The 17,608-nt window shown below is 43.4% G+C and overlaps 1 protein-coding gene across 2 annotated transcripts in view; it reads right to left on the bottom strand.

The window, feature by feature from the left end:
* ELOVL5 (ELOVL fatty acid elongase 5) overlaps positions 1–17,608 on the bottom strand; it is an 84,540-nt gene that overhangs the window by 16,126 nt on the left and 50,806 nt on the right. For both annotated transcript variants that reach the window (XM_002714509.5, XM_070073990.1), the window contains exons 2-3: positions 13,749–13,814; positions 9,804–9,991 (exon numbers count right to left, since the gene is read on the bottom strand). In XM_002714509.5, the coding sequence (XP_002714555.1) occupies positions 9,804–9,991; positions 13,749–13,806 (246 nt within the window). In that variant the 5' untranslated portion in view covers positions 13,807–13,814. The remainder of the gene's footprint in view (positions 1–9,803; positions 9,992–13,748; positions 13,815–17,608) is intronic.

Here is a 17,608-nt window from a genome sequence, read left to right as displayed (position 1 = left end):
CTTTCACGTTTTCTCCCCTGAGCACTGCACCCTGAAGCTTGCTCTTCCTCCAAGTTCACCCTGCCATGACTTGTAGTTATTTGCCCATAAATCGCCTTTCAGCCTTGTGAATAGGTCTGTTTTATGCCCATTTGTCAGCTCTTGGAGAGTGGTGGCTATGGCTGCACAGACAGAATCCAGCATAAGGACTTGGAAACCAAAGGTGCTGAACAAATATTTGCTAAACTAATGATGAAGAGTTTATAGTGTTATGTTTCCTTTCCCCAAATCTAGGCCTAATGTTTCATTTCAAGCAGAAGAACACCCACTTCATTTCATTTCTGCTTTGCAAATGGAGAAATTAAAATATCAGAAAGCATTTTCATAAAATTTGAATATGATGATAGTCATCTGAATTGTGTTTACAAGATGAAAACCATTCTTCATCAAACTTCATACTGGGGACAGAAATTCTCAAATATCCTGGCTTCTAAAGGAGTAAAATATTCAAGCACATGAGGACCAAGGATCTGAATTCAAGTTCCTTCCCCTAAGACCTTCATCACGCCTCCACAAAATGAGCCAGTTTTAGAGCACTCTGCTCCCTCCATCCCCATCAGAGAAACACAGTACATCCATGGGTAGTGGACTCCAGAGACTCTCAACGCAAACTAGCCCCAACAGGAACACACCAGAGAACAGGCTCTACTCTAAGTCATGTTAGTGACTGTGTCCCTTTAGAGCTTTGGCTTGACTTCTCTCCAAAAAGCTGCTTTGGTCAACCCCCCAGAAATCCATCAAGCCGTATGGAAGCAGATACCATGGGCTGACGGGGCACAGGAGGCTGGACAAGGCAAGGCACTCAACATAAGGGCAGGTGACTACCCTGGGCTTCTGTGAATTAGCTCAAAAGAAGGCATGACTGAATGTACTACAAGGAAAAAAAGAGGCCACAAAAAACAGCTTGCCACTACCCACACAGCTCCCCATACCACCCTACTACAAAAGAACAAATGAGGGAGCACTATTTATGTTGCTTTTTCCAAGAAATCAAGATACAAGTAGTACCACTGCAAAACCATATGTGCTTTCTCCTTCCTTGGAGTAAAGCAAATCTTAATTAGGCCAGGGGTGTGTGAAGAGCTATAATTAAAACATAGCTGGAAGCTTTCTTCCCTCCTTAGGAGACAAATTCAATAACCAATGGTGGTTTCATGCATCTTTTCATTGAAAGAAGAAAATATGGGCGAGCCTCACAGCTGGGTCTGGATGACGCAATTCATGGAATGAATCATTTTAATGGCGAGAGTTGCCTTTTCCCATCTAACAACCCACTTAACCACAAATGAGATGTAACCTTTAGCATGATAAGCCTCTCCATGGTACTTTCCAGACTGCTACCAAGCATCTCAGGAAGCGAGTTCATTTATGAAACACATAAAAACATTGCCCTGGTAGCCTTTATCAGCTTTCTACCCCAAGATGTCAGAGCAACAGGATAAGGCCTTTCTGAAGGGGCTGACTGCTTTTTGTGATAAGAGCTTAGTGAGCTGTATGCTTATTACTCCCCATAAGCAGAGATGGAATGAAAGGTAATGAAAATAAAGCCTATCTACACTTGAACTCAACTAGATCACAGGACCCAAGACATTTTAAAAATAAATTTGAAAAGAGCCACACACACACACACACACACACATCTTCTATCCACTAGTTCACTCTCCAAATCGCCACAACAGCAGGGTTTGGGACTTGGGCCAGGAGCCAGGAACTCCATCTAGGTTTCCCATGTGGACAGGAAGAACACAAGTATGTGAGCCATCATCCGCTGCTTCCCTGGTACATTAGCAAAAAACTGGGTAGGAAGCAGAGTAGTTGCAACTTGAAGTGACTTTCCAATGTGGGACCCAGGTGTCACAAGTGGTAAGCTTAAGAAGTACCTTCCCAAGGCACTTCCCTAAGTAACACCACCAAGAGGGTACAGGGTTGACATCTTTCACAGCTTTGACTGTATTTATGAGAATTCCTAAATGTGCTAAATTTGTTTTAGACTTGGTAGAAGTACATGTTTTTATTTTATTACCAACAGACATAAGAGAAGCAAATGGAGAGAAAGAGTGAGCAAGTGAGCAAGCTGCCCTGTATCCAGTTCAATCCCCAAGGCCTGCAATGGTTGGGTCACGCCAGGAGTCAAAAACTCAATCCAGTTTCCCCCATGAATGTCAGGAATCCTAGTACTCGAGCTATGATCACTGCCTCCCAGGGTCTGCATTTTTAGGAAGCTAGCTGGAGTTAGGAGCTGGAGCCTGGTATCTAACCCGGTTACTGAAATGAGATACAGGCACCTTAATGGCTAAGTCAAATGCCTACTCTTATGTTTCTGTTTTCAATGAGAAAACAGAGCCTGAGAAGTGACATGGGAGGCCTGAGGCCACAGTTTCTTGGTGGTGTCACTGAGACTAGCACTCAGAAATCCTGATGTGATCCACATGAACCTAAAGCAGTAGTTCCAAGCTCTTCTGACCTTCCTAGGCTGTTTTTCAATCCTTGCTGATAGTACAATGGGGATATTCTGCACATTAAGAATTCTGTGGAAGAGTGTGGACCTTTAGCTGTATCTTTAACTTCAGCAGATGTTTGGTTTAAAATTAACTATCACTACTCCAAAATTATAGCACTTACTTCCTGTAGGATTTAGCCGGGCAATTTTGGCAGTGCCACTCTGGAACCAAGTCAAGTCAAAGCATGTGATTTTGAATTTCAAATCTTTCATGGCCAGAGCATAAGGATGTCCATTAAGTAATTTCACATCCATGACCTCCAAAAGTGTTTCCTTCCCCTCCTTATGACCAGGAACACCCTTGGGTTATAGCTCAAGTCATAAGGACAGGTACTGTACACTTGAGAAGTCTTGAGAACAAAACACAAAGAAACAGCTTGTCCTCAGTCCAACCTGAAACAGGTATGTTTTGCACTTTCTCTGAACTCCAGACCCCGCCCTCCATGCTACCAGTCCTTTTCTCTCCCTGCTCAGGCCTCCCAGAACTTTCCCTTTGCCGAAAGGGATGCTAATAAGGCAATGCATATTGGTGAGTTCACCTAGAACCTGGCGTAAGATAGGCGCTGTGAGTCTTGCTGTGATTTTAGCCAAATGTTTGTTTGCTGTTTCTGCTTCCAATGCTTCCAGGCTGGTCACTAGGGCTGAAGTGGTGTCTGCCCAGCAGCCTTTGTATAATTTATTTTTTATTTTTTTCCAAGATCTATTTTTATTTATTTGAAGTACAGAATTACAGAAAGAGGTAGAGATAGATAGAGAGAGGTCTTCAATCCACTAGTTCATTCCTCAAATGGCCAAAACAGCCAGAGCTAAGCCTATCCAAAGCCAGGAGCCAGGAGCTTCTTCCGGGTCTCTCACGCAGGTACAGGGGCCCAAGGAGTTGGGCCATCTTCTACTGCTTTCCCAGGCCATAGCAGAGAGCTGGATCGTTAGTGGAGGAGCCAGGACTCAAACTGGCGCCCATGTGAGATGTGGGCGCTTCAGGCTGAGGCTTTACCCCACTGTGCCACAGTGCCAGCTCCAGCCTTTGCATAATTTAAACAAAGGTCTCCAGCCTACTGGTGGTCCTAGCCTTGCAGAGAACTGTAGTTCAGCTGGGGATGCGTAGAGTGCCGTGCCCTCTGTTGTACCAGTTGCAAAGTCAAGTGACCAAAGGTTTACAGAGCTAGTTTACAGCAGTGAGGCTTGGCTTTGGACCAAGCCCAAACCCTCCTCTCCCTTGCCCTGGATGTGGGTGAGCAGGAGGGGAGGAGTGTCTCAGTTGCATCCTTCTCTCTCTCCTCAATTTGAGTCATAGGTACACTAGGGGGCAGGCAAGTAACCCTTCCTTCTCTGAGAGCAGCCTCCTTGTAGGCCAGAAATTGCATTCGTAAGGGAACTAAGAAGTGTTTTATGCAACAGATTGGCCTTTCTTTTATTTATGAATCTCACACCAGCTATTTCAACTTCTCTGTACCTCTGCTAAATGGGAAAGGGAAGATTAAATGGGAAAAAGAACAAGCATCTTTTTCACAGGATTTTGGTAAACAAAGTAATTTTGAAAATAAAATTCAATAATCGGTTGCTAGAGAGCTTAAGTGTTTTCTGAATCCTATTTTCCCACAATGACATATCTATTTTGGGAAAGCTTGAAGGGAAAGAAAAACAAGGAGGCAGTGTAGAATGCAGTGTTTCCAAAGCAACTGCTCTTGTGACTCCGTCAGAGGACCTGCAAAGCCAGGGCCCGGGAGGGGCGCAGCAGGTGCCGGGGCAGGGGCTCCCACAGCCCCACAGTTATGAAGAGGTTAGAAAGCACAGGCACAACAGCCAACCCATCAAGTGCTTGCTTCCCTTCATTTTTCCAATAATGAAACATCAGAAACCTTCAAAAGAGGATTCAAAGAGAAAAACAAACTGATTTCTGGTCCTGGTCATGAGGCAAACTGAACAAAAGCAAAACCAGTCTCCGACCATCAACACAGAAATGCTACATAAAACATACCAGACAATGCCAACACCATCGAGGACAACTTAGGTGAGGCTTTTCTGCCTTCCCTAGAAGTATTCTTCAGAAAAGAAGAAACCAGTTTGCATTCAAATCCTTTCAAAATCTTCTTTTTATTTGGGGAAGAGTCATTTACCTGAGATGATTCGAGCAATACTAGTTCGGGATGCATACATAGAATACTCAACAAACCTCCGTTTTTATGTTAAAGAAATTTAAATTTAGAATTAATTATTTCATAGGCATGACCTCCCAGATAGAGAAGCAAGTACATTTTTAAAAGTAATTCTGCAAATGTTTGAGATTGTCCAGTGTTTCCATATTATGGAATTAAAAAAAGTGAGAAACCCTCCGGAATAAAAGATATGCTGTTATTTATACTAAATCTTCAACATCTGTGTGAAACAGCACACACTACACAAAACTAAAGCATCTATCAGTGGATTAGAAGAATGCAATCATTGTCAAGTATTTGGAAAGAAAAAGATTACCTACAAATGAACAAAAGTAAGACTGCTACAGATTTCTCTGGGATAAATCTTCAAAGTGCTAAGAAAAAAAAAAAAAACAACCCTGTCAATCTAGAATTGTATGCCCTGCTAAAATATTTTTCAAGTGGAAAGGCGAATAAAATGGTGCCCAAACAAGGACTAAGTGTTTGCCTCTCAGAGAAAGAACCGCTTTTCAGAGGAAGAAAACAACTGAAACTCAAAGTAAAGAATGGATTTCACAGAACAGCAGTGAGTGAAGAAAATCAGTTATGCAACTGACTACAGCAATGACAATTGTTTAGGACCTTGAAAAAAAAGGTGGAATTAAACTCCTGATAATAGTAACACAGAAGATGGGGGAACGGAACTGAAAATTTCTAATCTTCTCAATCTTCTTCCTTGTATTGTTGAACAGAAATACTCGCTGACCTTGGACTTTTAGTCATGGATGCATGTTAAAGGTAAATGGGTAGGGGCCAGCGCTGTGGTATAGCGGGTAAAGCCGCCACCTGCAATGTCAGCATCCCATATGGCACCAGTTTGAGTCCTGGCTGCGCCGCTTCTGATTCAGCTCTCTGCTATGGCCTGGGAAAGCAGTAGAAGATGGCCCAACTCCTTGGGCTTCGTACCCGTGTGGGAGACTCGGAAGAAGCTCCTGGCTCCTGGCTTCGGATCAGCACAACTCTGGCCGTTGCAGCCATTTGGGGAGGGAACCAGCGGATGGAAGACCTCTCTCTCTCTCTTTCTCTCTCTGCTTCTGCATCTCTGTAACTCTGCCTTTCAAATAATAAATAAATAAATCTTAAAAAAAAAAAAGGCAAATGGGTAACCACTCAAATTGACTCAAGTTGTAACTTTCAAATCAATAAAAGGAAGAAAGAAATAATGAACATAAAAATTCCACAGAAAGCAGCAAAGGAAGAGAAAAGGACAAAGAAAAAACATATACACAAAAAATGAATTTATGCTAATCAGATTCATCTATCAACCTAATTTTTCCCCAAAATTACATTTTGCATGTTTTGAATATTAGAAAGATAATTTTCTTACACTATTCACAACATACAGTTCTAACTGCAAGGTAAGAAAATACAGACATTAAAAAAAATCATCTCATTAGTAACTATGACTTATCTCTGACTGCTAAATTACAGACAATCACGGCTCTGGCATTTGCTTTCTATACTGATGCTCAGGATACATCTGGTGGAGCAATCAGCCAGGGTGACAATGATGTGGAAGAGACTGCGTCATTACAGGCATCTTGACCTGGAGTCCGGTGGGGTAAGGGACACAGTGTAGTGCTACGGAGCACATTCCAGGGGCATTGTCAGTGAACGGAATGTGTTCCTCGGGTACCACGGGGAGGTCAAGGAGAGCTAAAGAAAAAAAAAATCATGGTCCTAGCACAGACAGCTTCACAGGGTCACTGCCTCCTCCGCAGAGATCTCTTAGATGGGATGGTGACTGCCAGAGGAGAGCTCATGTCTGCAAGGAAGAGGCCCAGAAGAAAGAAGCCTGGAGCAGGTGGGGTGCAGGGAGAGCTAGGCAGAATGATCGGGCTAAGCAAGCCCAGAGTGGCTCTGCTAGAGAAAGGAGCCAGCAGTCCTTTCAATGCAGTGTTCCTGGGAGGGTTCAAAGGCACATGCACCGTGCAACACTGACCCTGCTCAGCCTCCAGCTGCTGCTGAGTCCACGCATCAGCCTGCGAGGCACAGGCTGATCAGCAGGGATGTTCCCTTTTGGACTGTAACAAACGACCCAATTAGTCCTGCCTAGGGTCTGAGAGGTCAGAAGCAGAGGGAGGGAGAGAGCAAAGGCACCAAAGTGGCTTCACATCAGGACACAGCAGCCGCCTGCAGGGACACTGTATAATTCTCTAATAGCTCTTAGAAGTGGCTCTGACAGCTCGCTGGGCCGGCCTGGAGAAACCCGGGTCTGACCCAGTATGTAGACACCACAGGAAGAGGGAAGGCAAGTTTGGCACCAGGCCAGCATGGGCTCTCACTTTGGGACCTTGGGACTAAGGGGTAACATGAAAAAAATGGATGAGCTTCCATTCAGATGAAATATGCCTTAAATCTCAGGGGTGGGAGGAAGGCACGCCAGACTGTCACGCTTGCTACGATGGCGCAGTTTTACAAGGCTGCAGGACTATTGTGAACTAAGTGGCTCCTCCTTCAGGACTTGGAATTTTACTTCTGAAGCTTTGTTTTGGATTGCGATGTTAGACAACATCTCACGTAAAAAGCAAAAGCAAAGAGGCCAGCTGTCAAGTTCTATACTTTCAAATGAAACATACCACTGTTCAAATAAATTAATGAAATATCAGAAGTAATATCTCTTCTCTCTGTTTAGTTTTTTTCCCCCCACCAAATGTAAAGACCGAATAGGTCTATATTCTTTTTGTATTTTAAACTTAGCTTCACAGTTTTAAAACGGGAATTATTTTCCTTCCAGTAATCTTAAAGTTTCCGTGACTCCTCTTTCATTTCCTCTTTACCTCTCTTCTTTCAAGACTTCTTGTTTCCTTTAAGCTACAGATAATTTTACATTTATGAACCCAGAACTTGCCAAGGCAGCTGGGAATTCATGCCACAGAACTGAATAAACAAATACCAATGACTGCTTATTTACTTTAAAAAGGCTTTGCAGATGCAAATATGTAGATAAGTGAGATGGTAAAGAAAGGCTGTGTGACCTCAGAGAAACTGCTCCAACTCTTAGAACATTTTTCTGAAAGGAGGGCCCAACTGGGCTTCCAAATCTCTCCAGTCCTTTCTGCTGTGAAACTCCACGGCTGCCCTTCTGCTCCTTACTGTTTTCATAGGGGAGAAACGCTAAGTAGGAGGAGAAAAACCTGTAGGTAAAATGAAACCCAAAACTTGACAAAGGATACATTACAATGGTATTGCGGATGGGATTAGGTAAGTATGGGAAAAGGACAGACAAAAGTTAAGTGTAAAGATTATCAACTTCAAATCTAGGGCTTATTTTCAATTCAAGCATATCTTATGTAGATATATTTTTATAAATCTGATTTAATTTAAGGAACTACTGCCCAGTATCTCTTGCCCCTCTATGAATTCTCAATTGTGAGTTTTAAATGTGTTATTGTCCTCCTCTGTATCTCTATATCCATGCTTAGACTTGTTCAAATTCTTCGATTGTGTCAGAGGAAAATCTATACTTTCTATCACAGTGTGTTCAGAATCCCAAATTCTACTTGGACACACACAGCAACAGTTTCTACAGCAATTTTCTTCCCAGGGAAGCACCCAATGAAGACAGGTTAAATTATGAAGTCACATCATGACCTCTAGGGCTGGACAAACACATAAAGTAGATGCTTGAGTTCACAAAGATTTAATCATCTTATTTTTTTTCTCTAAAATATTGCTATGTGAAACAATAAACGCTACAAAAGCTATCTTAAAGTAAAGGCTCTATAATTTATCAATTATGGTAGAGTAAACAGTTCGTTCTGAAAAAACTGACAACTTGCTGTGGTTTTGTCCCTTGAGCACTGAGAGCTGTACCCAGGAGCCACTCCTGCGTACTTCCCCTGCCTCCAGTCCTGCAATCTCCATCCTGGAGTCTAATTAAACTGCCTTCATTCTAGAATAGGACAGAAAAAAAGCAAAAAAAGGAGTTGTAAGCATTTCCTGGAGTGTCAAGCATAACAGCAACACTAGTAGTATCTATGATCTAGTCACAAAATCCGTACCTTGCTTATGAACGACACATCGAAGAATCGATTGATGATCAGATACAGCATTTCCACAGCCCATGTATGACCACACGTAGGCTGAGGCTGATGGAGAACTCATTTCTAACTCTAAACACTAATTTCAAGATTTACATTGCCTCCCCATCCCCCCAACCCTCTTCTTTCCTACTGCTTGGAGAATGAAAGCCATAATAAAAGGTTAAAAACCTAGGAATGCTTGAACATGTCTGTTTTATGTATGCTTAATTCTCTCCCCCTCCCCCACCCCAGAGGATTTAGCATCAGGTCTGTGTCGTAAGCTGGAAAAGCAGACAGTCCTTCCACCAAAAATGTGCACAAACTGTACTTAACGCTGGAGAGCACAGCCCTCCCCACTCTTAACTTTCAGGGCTATATTATAACTCCCTGCAAAACAGAGAGAACCCAGGTGATGATTCCAGTTTGTCTTTCATTTCTCAAGCTATGACATTTGCCCCAAGGATCACCAATCTGACTTTCACATTCCATTCACGTAGAAGAAATGGTTAAGGCCTAAACTCACACAGACCACTCTAAACCTAACAGGGTTCTCAATGCCCACTCACTTTTCTTAGTTTTTAAAAAATAACTTGTGAGGTACAATAAGTTTCCAGATCAGGACAGAAACTGACTTGCCACAAAATGTACCAAACACAAGTACCCTCCTCCTTCAACTCCAAACAAAAAGAAAGCATTAATTAAATGCTTAATGACAAAATACTGGCACATCTGTTTTCCCCACTCATTTTCCACTCTGCATTCTGCATGCATGACAGAGAATTCTGGGAAGATTTATTTTAATTGTGAACATCATCTATAACATAATAACTGAAGAATCCACAGCAGAGGCTGTGTTTCAGATATTCTAGAAGACGTGTACAGACCACCGTGGCATTTCAAACATCAGTCTGGAAAAGCTCTCAAAATGCATTCACATATTTGCTCACACAACTGTCCCCTCAGCCCAAGCAGCTGCCTTTCCTTATTTAGAAATACAAAGCAGGAAAGTGCTATGAGTACATCCAAGTGCAGCCACTGACCTACCTCACAGAACATATACAGAGACAGCAATGTGAGTCCAAGGTTATACACCACTAAAATGCCCCGGCAAGAGAATGGCTGTCTGTTCTTCATGTATTTGGGTCCCAGCCATACAATTAGTAAATATATGATAGAGCAGACCAACGTGGGTATGTAATTGTCCAGAAGGAACCATCCTTTTACTCTAGTATCTGAAAAATAGTACAAGAAAAAGTCATAGTGATTAACAACGTAGATACAACAATAACCACAACCACAATGTGTCAAGCATTTTAAACATTTCTCTAACCAATATTGTATAAAAAATCACCTAACATTAATGTCCCAACAAAGCAACAAGAGGCAGCACGCATTTTTAATAAACATCAAACAAGGTGAAGCCCCTTGTCATGTGATCTGAATAGAAATGTATATTCTTTAATGTCTTTTTTAAAAGATTTATTTATTTATTTGAAAGTCAGAGCCACACAGAGAGAGAAGGAGAGACAAAGAAAGAGAGAGAGGTCTTCCAACAGCTGGTTAACTCCCTAGTGGGCTGCAATGGCCGGAACTGCACCGGTCTGAAGCCAGGAGCTTCTTCCGGGTCTCCCATGCGGGTGCAGAGGCCAAAGGACTTGGAGCATCCTCCACTGCTTTTCCAGGCCACAGCAGAGAGCTGGATTGGAAGTGGAGTAGCTGGGACTGGAACCGGTGCCTATATGGGATGCTGGCACTGCAGGCAGCGGCTCTACCCTCTATGCCACAGCACCTGCCCCTCTTCATGATTTTTGCTAAGCAAAATAATTATAATGAAAATATCATTTCCAAAGAATTTAAAAGAAAACCAGAAAGCAAAATTTCCCATTCACTGGCTTTATTATTAACCAGATGTATTGAGTTCTGCACACAGTATTGAAACCCAAAGAATGCCAGCTGTCAACTCGGATGTCCATGGCCTCAGTGGCCCATCAATATGTCTGCCTAGCATGTGCAGATGCCAAGAAAATGTGTTGCTGAACCAGGTCAATGACAGTGACCCTCACTAGAAAGGTAGCATCGGCTGGTGCCGCGGCTCAATAGGCTAATCTTCCACCTGCGGCGCCGGCATCCTGGGTTCTATTCCCGGTCAGGGCTCCAGATTCTGTCCTGGTTGCTCCTCTTCCAGTCCAGTTCTCTGCTGTGGCCCAGGAGTGCAGTGGAGGATGGCCTAAGTCCTTGGGCCCTGCACCCGCATGGGAGACCAAGAGAAGCACCTGGCTCCTGACTTCAGATCAGCGCGGTGTGCTGGCCGCAGCACGCTGGCTGCAGTGGCCATTGAGGGGTGAACCAATGGAAAAAGGAAGACCTTTCTCTCTGTCTCTCTCACTATCCACTCTGTCAAAAAAAAAAAAAAAAAAAAAAGAAAGAAAAAGAAAGGTAACATCTGCTGTGTTCTAATGGTCAACATTAGAGGTTCTAATGGCCTCTAATGGAGGGGACAAGGATTAAAAAAATCACAAAGGTGAAGGGCCAGCACCGTGGTGTAGTGGATAAAGCCACCACTTGCAATGCTGGCATCCCATATGGGCGCTGGTTTGAGTCCCAGCTGCTCCACTTCTGATCCAGCTCTCTGCTATGACCTGAGAAAGCAGAAGATGGACCAAGAGCTTGGGTCCCTGCACCTGTGTGGGAGACCGGCCGAAGCTCCTGGCTCCTGGCTTCAGATTGGCGAAGCTCTGGCCATTGCAGCCAATTGGGGAGTGAACCAGCGGATGAAAGACCTCTCTTTCTCTCTCGCTTTCTGCCTCTCCTTTTCTCTCTGTGCAACTCTGATTTTCAAATAAAATAAAATAAATCTTTAAAAAAAATGTTCTATCAGAGAAAGGACTGTTTAAAACTACGTAACAAGAAACAGTTTTAAACAGTCCCTTGTGAGAGAAGACTTCCCTTGATTCAAGAGACCACAGGTGTAACAGATTCTCTCCATCCCCGCCCTGCCCTGCCTTCAGTTCCTTTCCCAGAGTGGCAGGGATGAAAAGGGAAAGGAAGCCCAGGCTCCACTAGCTGCCAGCAGACAGCCGGCCCTCTCCCTGGATGGTAATCAGCTCAGCCAGATTCCCAGATGGTGTGTGTCCCTGGAGAGATTCAACTTCATCCTCTGGCCTGACCCAGAGCCGCTTCTGCAGCACATGCCCCTTTGCGTTCTGCTGTGAAGACTTCCCTAAGCCTGCAGCTCCTACATTTTCCTCCTGGCCAAGGCCTCCTACCCTGGAGTGCAAAGGCACCTACAGGACTTCCCTCCTGCATCTTTGAAGGAGTAGCAACAGCTAATAGGAAGCGTTCTGTCCTTTTTTGACCCCCTAGCTGGACCATCTTGCTACTTGTTCTAGCACTTTTCCTCCCAATCTCAGTGTGTCCTCATGGGCAACTGACTTCCTTCCCCCTCTCATGGCTTGCTTTCTTTGGCTTCAGAGGGAGATGCGCCCCCCACCCTATACTCTCCCCATTAGGAGTGTTAGTAGGGTGGAAGGTGTTATTGTCAGGTCTGTGGAACTGGGGACTCACATGAGTCCTTAAGGCAAGTGGCTGGGCCCCCTTGTGGATTCTTTTAATTTGAGAAGCTAAGAGATAGAGAAAGAGACAGACAGAGACAAATGCAGAGAGCGAATGATTTACTCCCCCAAATGCCCACAACGTCCTGGAGCAGGTCAGGCCAAAGCTAGGAGCCAGGAACTCAATCCAGGTCTCCCACTTGAGTGGTAGCGACTTTTGAACCACAACCTGCTGCCTCGCAGTGTCTGTACTGGCAGGAAGCTGAAATCAGGAGGTGAAGCTGAGAATCAAACCCAGGTGAAGATGGGACCTGTCCATCTCAACCACTGGGCCAAACGCTTACCCCTGTTGGGTACTCTCAATACCTTTTGTTCTCAGCTCTTGGCCTTGGACTGTTGATTTTGATAAAACAAGTTTACTGTTTTACCATTTACAGTTGAATCCCGTCCCTTACATCTGAAGTTAGACATCCTTTCTCAACACAAGCTCACCTAGATGGATCTAACTCATTCTTTTCAACTAGCTGTGCCCTCATCACTTAACCTGTGCCGTATCAACGGGCGTTAGATGATTTCCAGCCCCGTAACAATGCTGCACTGACCATCTTGGTATGCTGCTTTACATAATGCATCAAGGTTCTTGGTAGAATAGTCTTTGCAGCACAACAGCTGGGCCAAAGGGCATGCACATTTTAATGCCAACAGAACGCTCCACAGAAGGCTCTAGAGAGCCTGGACCAATTTAGACTCTATTACCATAGACAGCATCAAATACTATTTCATCTCAGCTACACTAACAGATGAAGTTTACTTTTAAATATATTTTTTTTAAAACGGGTGAAACATCTTTTCAACTGTTTTAAAAGTCATTTGTAGCTTTTCTGTGAACCTATTTCTTTATAGAAAAGACATTATGGATGACATTAAAGAAGCAATATGGAGCTGATTTACTTACTAAAAGATAACAAAAGATACAGAGACAGGACAATTGAGTTCAGATGCATACATTTCCCCAGTGACATGACACAAAGTGAAAGGCCATTTTAAAAGTCTTAACAATTGTAGTAAGGGAGAGGCTTAAACTCCTAGAGCAGCAGTGCATTTTGGAAGCCAATTTTGCTCAGAGAGTCACAAGAATAGAGAAAAGCATTCCAATGATAATGGCGAGATCTGCGTCATGTCATAACTGGATCTCCAGCGGAAGTCAGCAGAGGGCCGCCACAGCAGCTGGGTCTCTGCCCCAGGAGCCCAGGGACACTCACAACTTCAGCAACTGTCAGGACTTTGTCATGGCCCTTGCTATCTGGGACAAAGTTTTTCTCTTACCACAGAAAATGCTAACCTTTTCTAGAACCTCCTCATGTAATATTTATAAGTGGCTATAATGAGGACGGGGCAGGAGGGCTGCAGAAGGTAATCAAAACCAAAACCACCTTACCTCGGGGACCTAGCAATGCCTTGAAATAGGTACTAAGTGATGCATCAAAATGTTCCATTTTAAAACCTATTAGAAAAAAAAAAAGACATTGATTAGTGCTTACTCAAATGGCTTTTCAAAAGTATTTTTTCATCAAAGAATAAATTCTTTTCAAAGAATATGCTACAAACAAGGTAAAAGTTCTTCATGTTAAAATAAACAAAGTTAACTCTCAAAAGTAACTTCTGTGCTAGTTCTAACTTGAAAATCAAAAGGAAAGGCACAGTCCCATGGATTCACTTTATGAATGAAGTGCCAGTTTTCTGAACTTCTATTCTTGGTTCCATAAAAATTCTCTGGGTGAAGCTGAAATCTCAGTGGAGAGAAGAGTGGAATTGGACTGAAAAGTGGCAGACAGAAGACAGCCCCAGCTGGGCAAGAACTGAGACTTGTAAGACAACAAGACAGGAAGAGCCAGAACACGGAATGGAATGCCACAGTGAAAAGACAATTTCCTCTGCATGTTACTTTTATTACTGTGTTGAAATACTTGATGTACACAAATTTTCAAATATTAAAAATACCAAAAAAAGAGGCAGAAATCTTATCACTTCCATCCATCCATAATCCATCAACTCCGCAGTCAGAAGGAACACAATGGTAATAGTTTTTGGGTGTGTTTCCAAATATGTTTCCTCTTTTGGGCACAAAAGAGGTTATACTAAATGCTTCTTACAACTGTCAGCTGAAACCCATTAACAGATGATCAAGTCAACTTAGCATACAGAATCATAGTGCTTTGTGCTTAGTATGAATGAATAAATACTGTTATCAAACTTTGGTTTTCTTGCACAACTGAAGCTGGCACATGATCAAGTAGCTCCATGGTGGACTCTGTAAGACAACTAGGCTTTGAAACCCATTTTTTCCCACTTACTAGCAATGTGACCTTGAAGAAGTTATTTAACCTCCTATCTATAAAATGGGGAAACCAGCAAAGTAACTGCGCCTCTATGTTTAGGAAGATAAATTATTTTAGACAATTAAGGCCCTTAGAGCAGTACCTGGCATATAGCAAACTCTCAATGACTTTTTAGTACTGTCTGCAGGCGCAGGACCAATGCCATGAATGCTGTCAACCTTCCCTGGCTGTTCCCCAGTCCCTGTCCACTAAATGCCTTCAGTGAGACCCCAATCATTATGACAACTCAAGGGGTCCTCTGTCAAGTCCTAGCACACCCCTAGGGGGAGAACAACAAAAGGTGAGGAGGAGTTTATAACATCTCAAGAGAGGGATCTGTCAGCAAGAGACATTATTTCAACAGGAAAGGCCAAATGAATTTACTTATTAAATATGCAAACATCAAATACTTACTATATACAAAGGGTTGCTAAATAGGGAGGGTCAATCAAAGAAGCACAGAGATGAAGACAGATGCAATAAACCCAAAGCAAAATCCAGGTTGAAGAGGCTGGCATTGTGGCACAGCGTGTTAAGCCACAACCTACAGCACTGGCATCCCATATGGCCGCCTGTTTCTGTCCCGGCTGCTCCACTTCTGATCCAGTTCCCTGCTAATGGCTTGGGAAAGCAGGGCAAGATGGCCCAAGTTCCTGGGCCCCTGCCACCCACATGGGAGATCCAGATGAAGCACCTGGCAAATGACCTTGGCCTAGCTGTGTCCTGGACATTGCAGCCACCTAGGGAGTGAACCAGCAGGTGGAAGATCTCTCTCTCTCTCTCTCTGTGTCTCTCTCTCTCTCTAATTCTGACTTTTAAAGAAATATATAAAAATATGCACATTAAAATCCAGGTTGAAAATGAGCAGATAAATAACTCAAGCTGCATTTACACATTTAATACCATGCTGTAAAAATAAAATTTAAATAACAGGATTCTGGGATTTAACTCAAAAATAAGCAAAAACAGTAAGGGAATCGATCATTCCAGTCTTTTTTTTCCCCCAAAGAGACCTTTTCAATTTCACCCTTTAAGAGGCCTTTCAGATGGCTGCAATCAGTTTTGATTTCTATGTAAGGAAAAGCTGGAAATAGGAGTGAAGAAACATTTCAAAATGCAGAATATCAATGGGTGGGGTGGGGGTGGAGGACAGGATGGTAGAATATTAGTGGACCCAGGAAAAAAATAAAAAGATGTTCAGGAATTGTTATAAACAACCTATTATTACAAGGACACCAGCCTAGGGCAGAGTCCAATTTGGGAATCTAGGTTAAAGCAGCTTGATCAAACATAAGGTAAAATTCCAGTCCAAGAGCAGCGAACCCAGCAGCAGGCGACCCCAAGTCACTGTGGGATTTCATGTTGGGCGATGTTGGAGAATCCTGTTACACGCCATCTGTCCTCAACAATCTGGGTCTGAACCCAGCCTGAGGAGAGGCCCGAGGAAGCTGGCAGGCAGGCGCAGCCTCTCGTCTTTGTAAAACGGAACCACTTCTCTGCAGAAGCACACTCAAGAGGTGACTGTCAAAACACAGTGCATCTGTTCTCGGGAGGCATTTTCTTCTCGGCTTGAGAATTCTTCTCTTAGGTTTGGTGGAACTTTTCACAATCAAACTCTGGAACACACTGAACTCAAAAGATTCTCTAAAAGAATAGATTCGGGAAACAGTGACAATGACATTTCAAAGAGCTGCTTGTTGTTCCCCAACTATCCAAGAGAGAAAAGGGTTGGCAGAGGCCCCTCATCAGTGAGTCCTGATCCGTGGATCACAGGCCAATTCTGGGCTGGACACAGATGTGTTAAATACTTCCCTACACTCCTCCACCACACCCACAACTAGACACCCGCTACCATCTTCCAAGACAAAGGTGTTTGTTTCCACTCATGTTACCAAGAGACACCCTCGCTAGAAGTTTCCTTTCATCATTTACTCGGGAAAATATCCTGTTTCTGTCGAGCCAGCCACATACAGAGTAACCCTCAATGCCGTGTGCACTCTCGCCACACACAGAACAAGTGTCTACTGTGTGCCAGGTCCTGAGAAACATGCAGGGAATGATTCAGTACCCCAGACTATACTCACAGACAAGAGGACTTCAAATAGTTTACACTCAAACAGAATGAAAAGATAATCTCATTTGGTACCCAAAAAGCACTGAAATTGGCATTCCTCAATGGTTCCCCCTCCTCACCCAGTTTCACTTTCTGCAGTGTTAGTGACTGTCAACTACAATCCAAAAATATTAAATGGAAAATTTCAGAAATCAGTTCAGCTCATGTTACAAACTGCATGCCCTTCTCATTATCTTGATGAAATTTCACACCTTCCCGCTTCCCAGGATATACACTGTGCCTTTGTCCTGTGTATCCATGCTGTATGTGCTACCCGCCCATTAGTGGCTTGGTAGCCATCTCAGCTATCAGACTGATTGATTGTCACAGTACTACAGTGCTTGTGCTCAAATAACCCTTATCTTATTTCATCATGGCCACAATGTAAAAGAGTAGTGATGCTGGCAATTGAGATACACCAAAGAGAAGCCGTAAAGAGATTCTTTAAGCGAAAGTAACAGGTATGTGTGAGGGTACTTCACAAAGTTCATGGAAAATGAAATTAAGTTTTTAAAACTTTTATTGATTTTCAAGTTATCTGACAGGCAAGGAAACAGGGAGAAGGGCTATCTATCTGTAGGCCCTCTCCCCAAATGCCAGTAACAACCAGGGCTGGGCCAGGCTGAAACCAGGAGACCAGAACTCAATCTTAGTCTCCCACATGGATGGCAGAGACCCAGGCACTTGAGCCATTGTTTGTTGCCTCCCAGGGTGCACCTTGGCAGGAAGTCAGATCACAAGCAGAGTAGCCAGAACTCAAGTCAGTCAATCTGATATGAGACGTGAGCATCTCAAGCAGTAACTGAA

This window comes from Oryctolagus cuniculus, chromosome 5 (assembly GCF_964237555.1).
Source record: "Oryctolagus cuniculus chromosome 5, mOryCun1.1, whole genome shotgun sequence".
Classification (NCBI taxonomy): Eukaryota; Metazoa; Chordata; class Mammalia; order Lagomorpha; family Leporidae; genus Oryctolagus; species Oryctolagus cuniculus.
The sequence above is the reverse complement of the archived record's forward strand: the minus strand, read 5'-3'. Positions and strand labels throughout refer to the sequence as shown.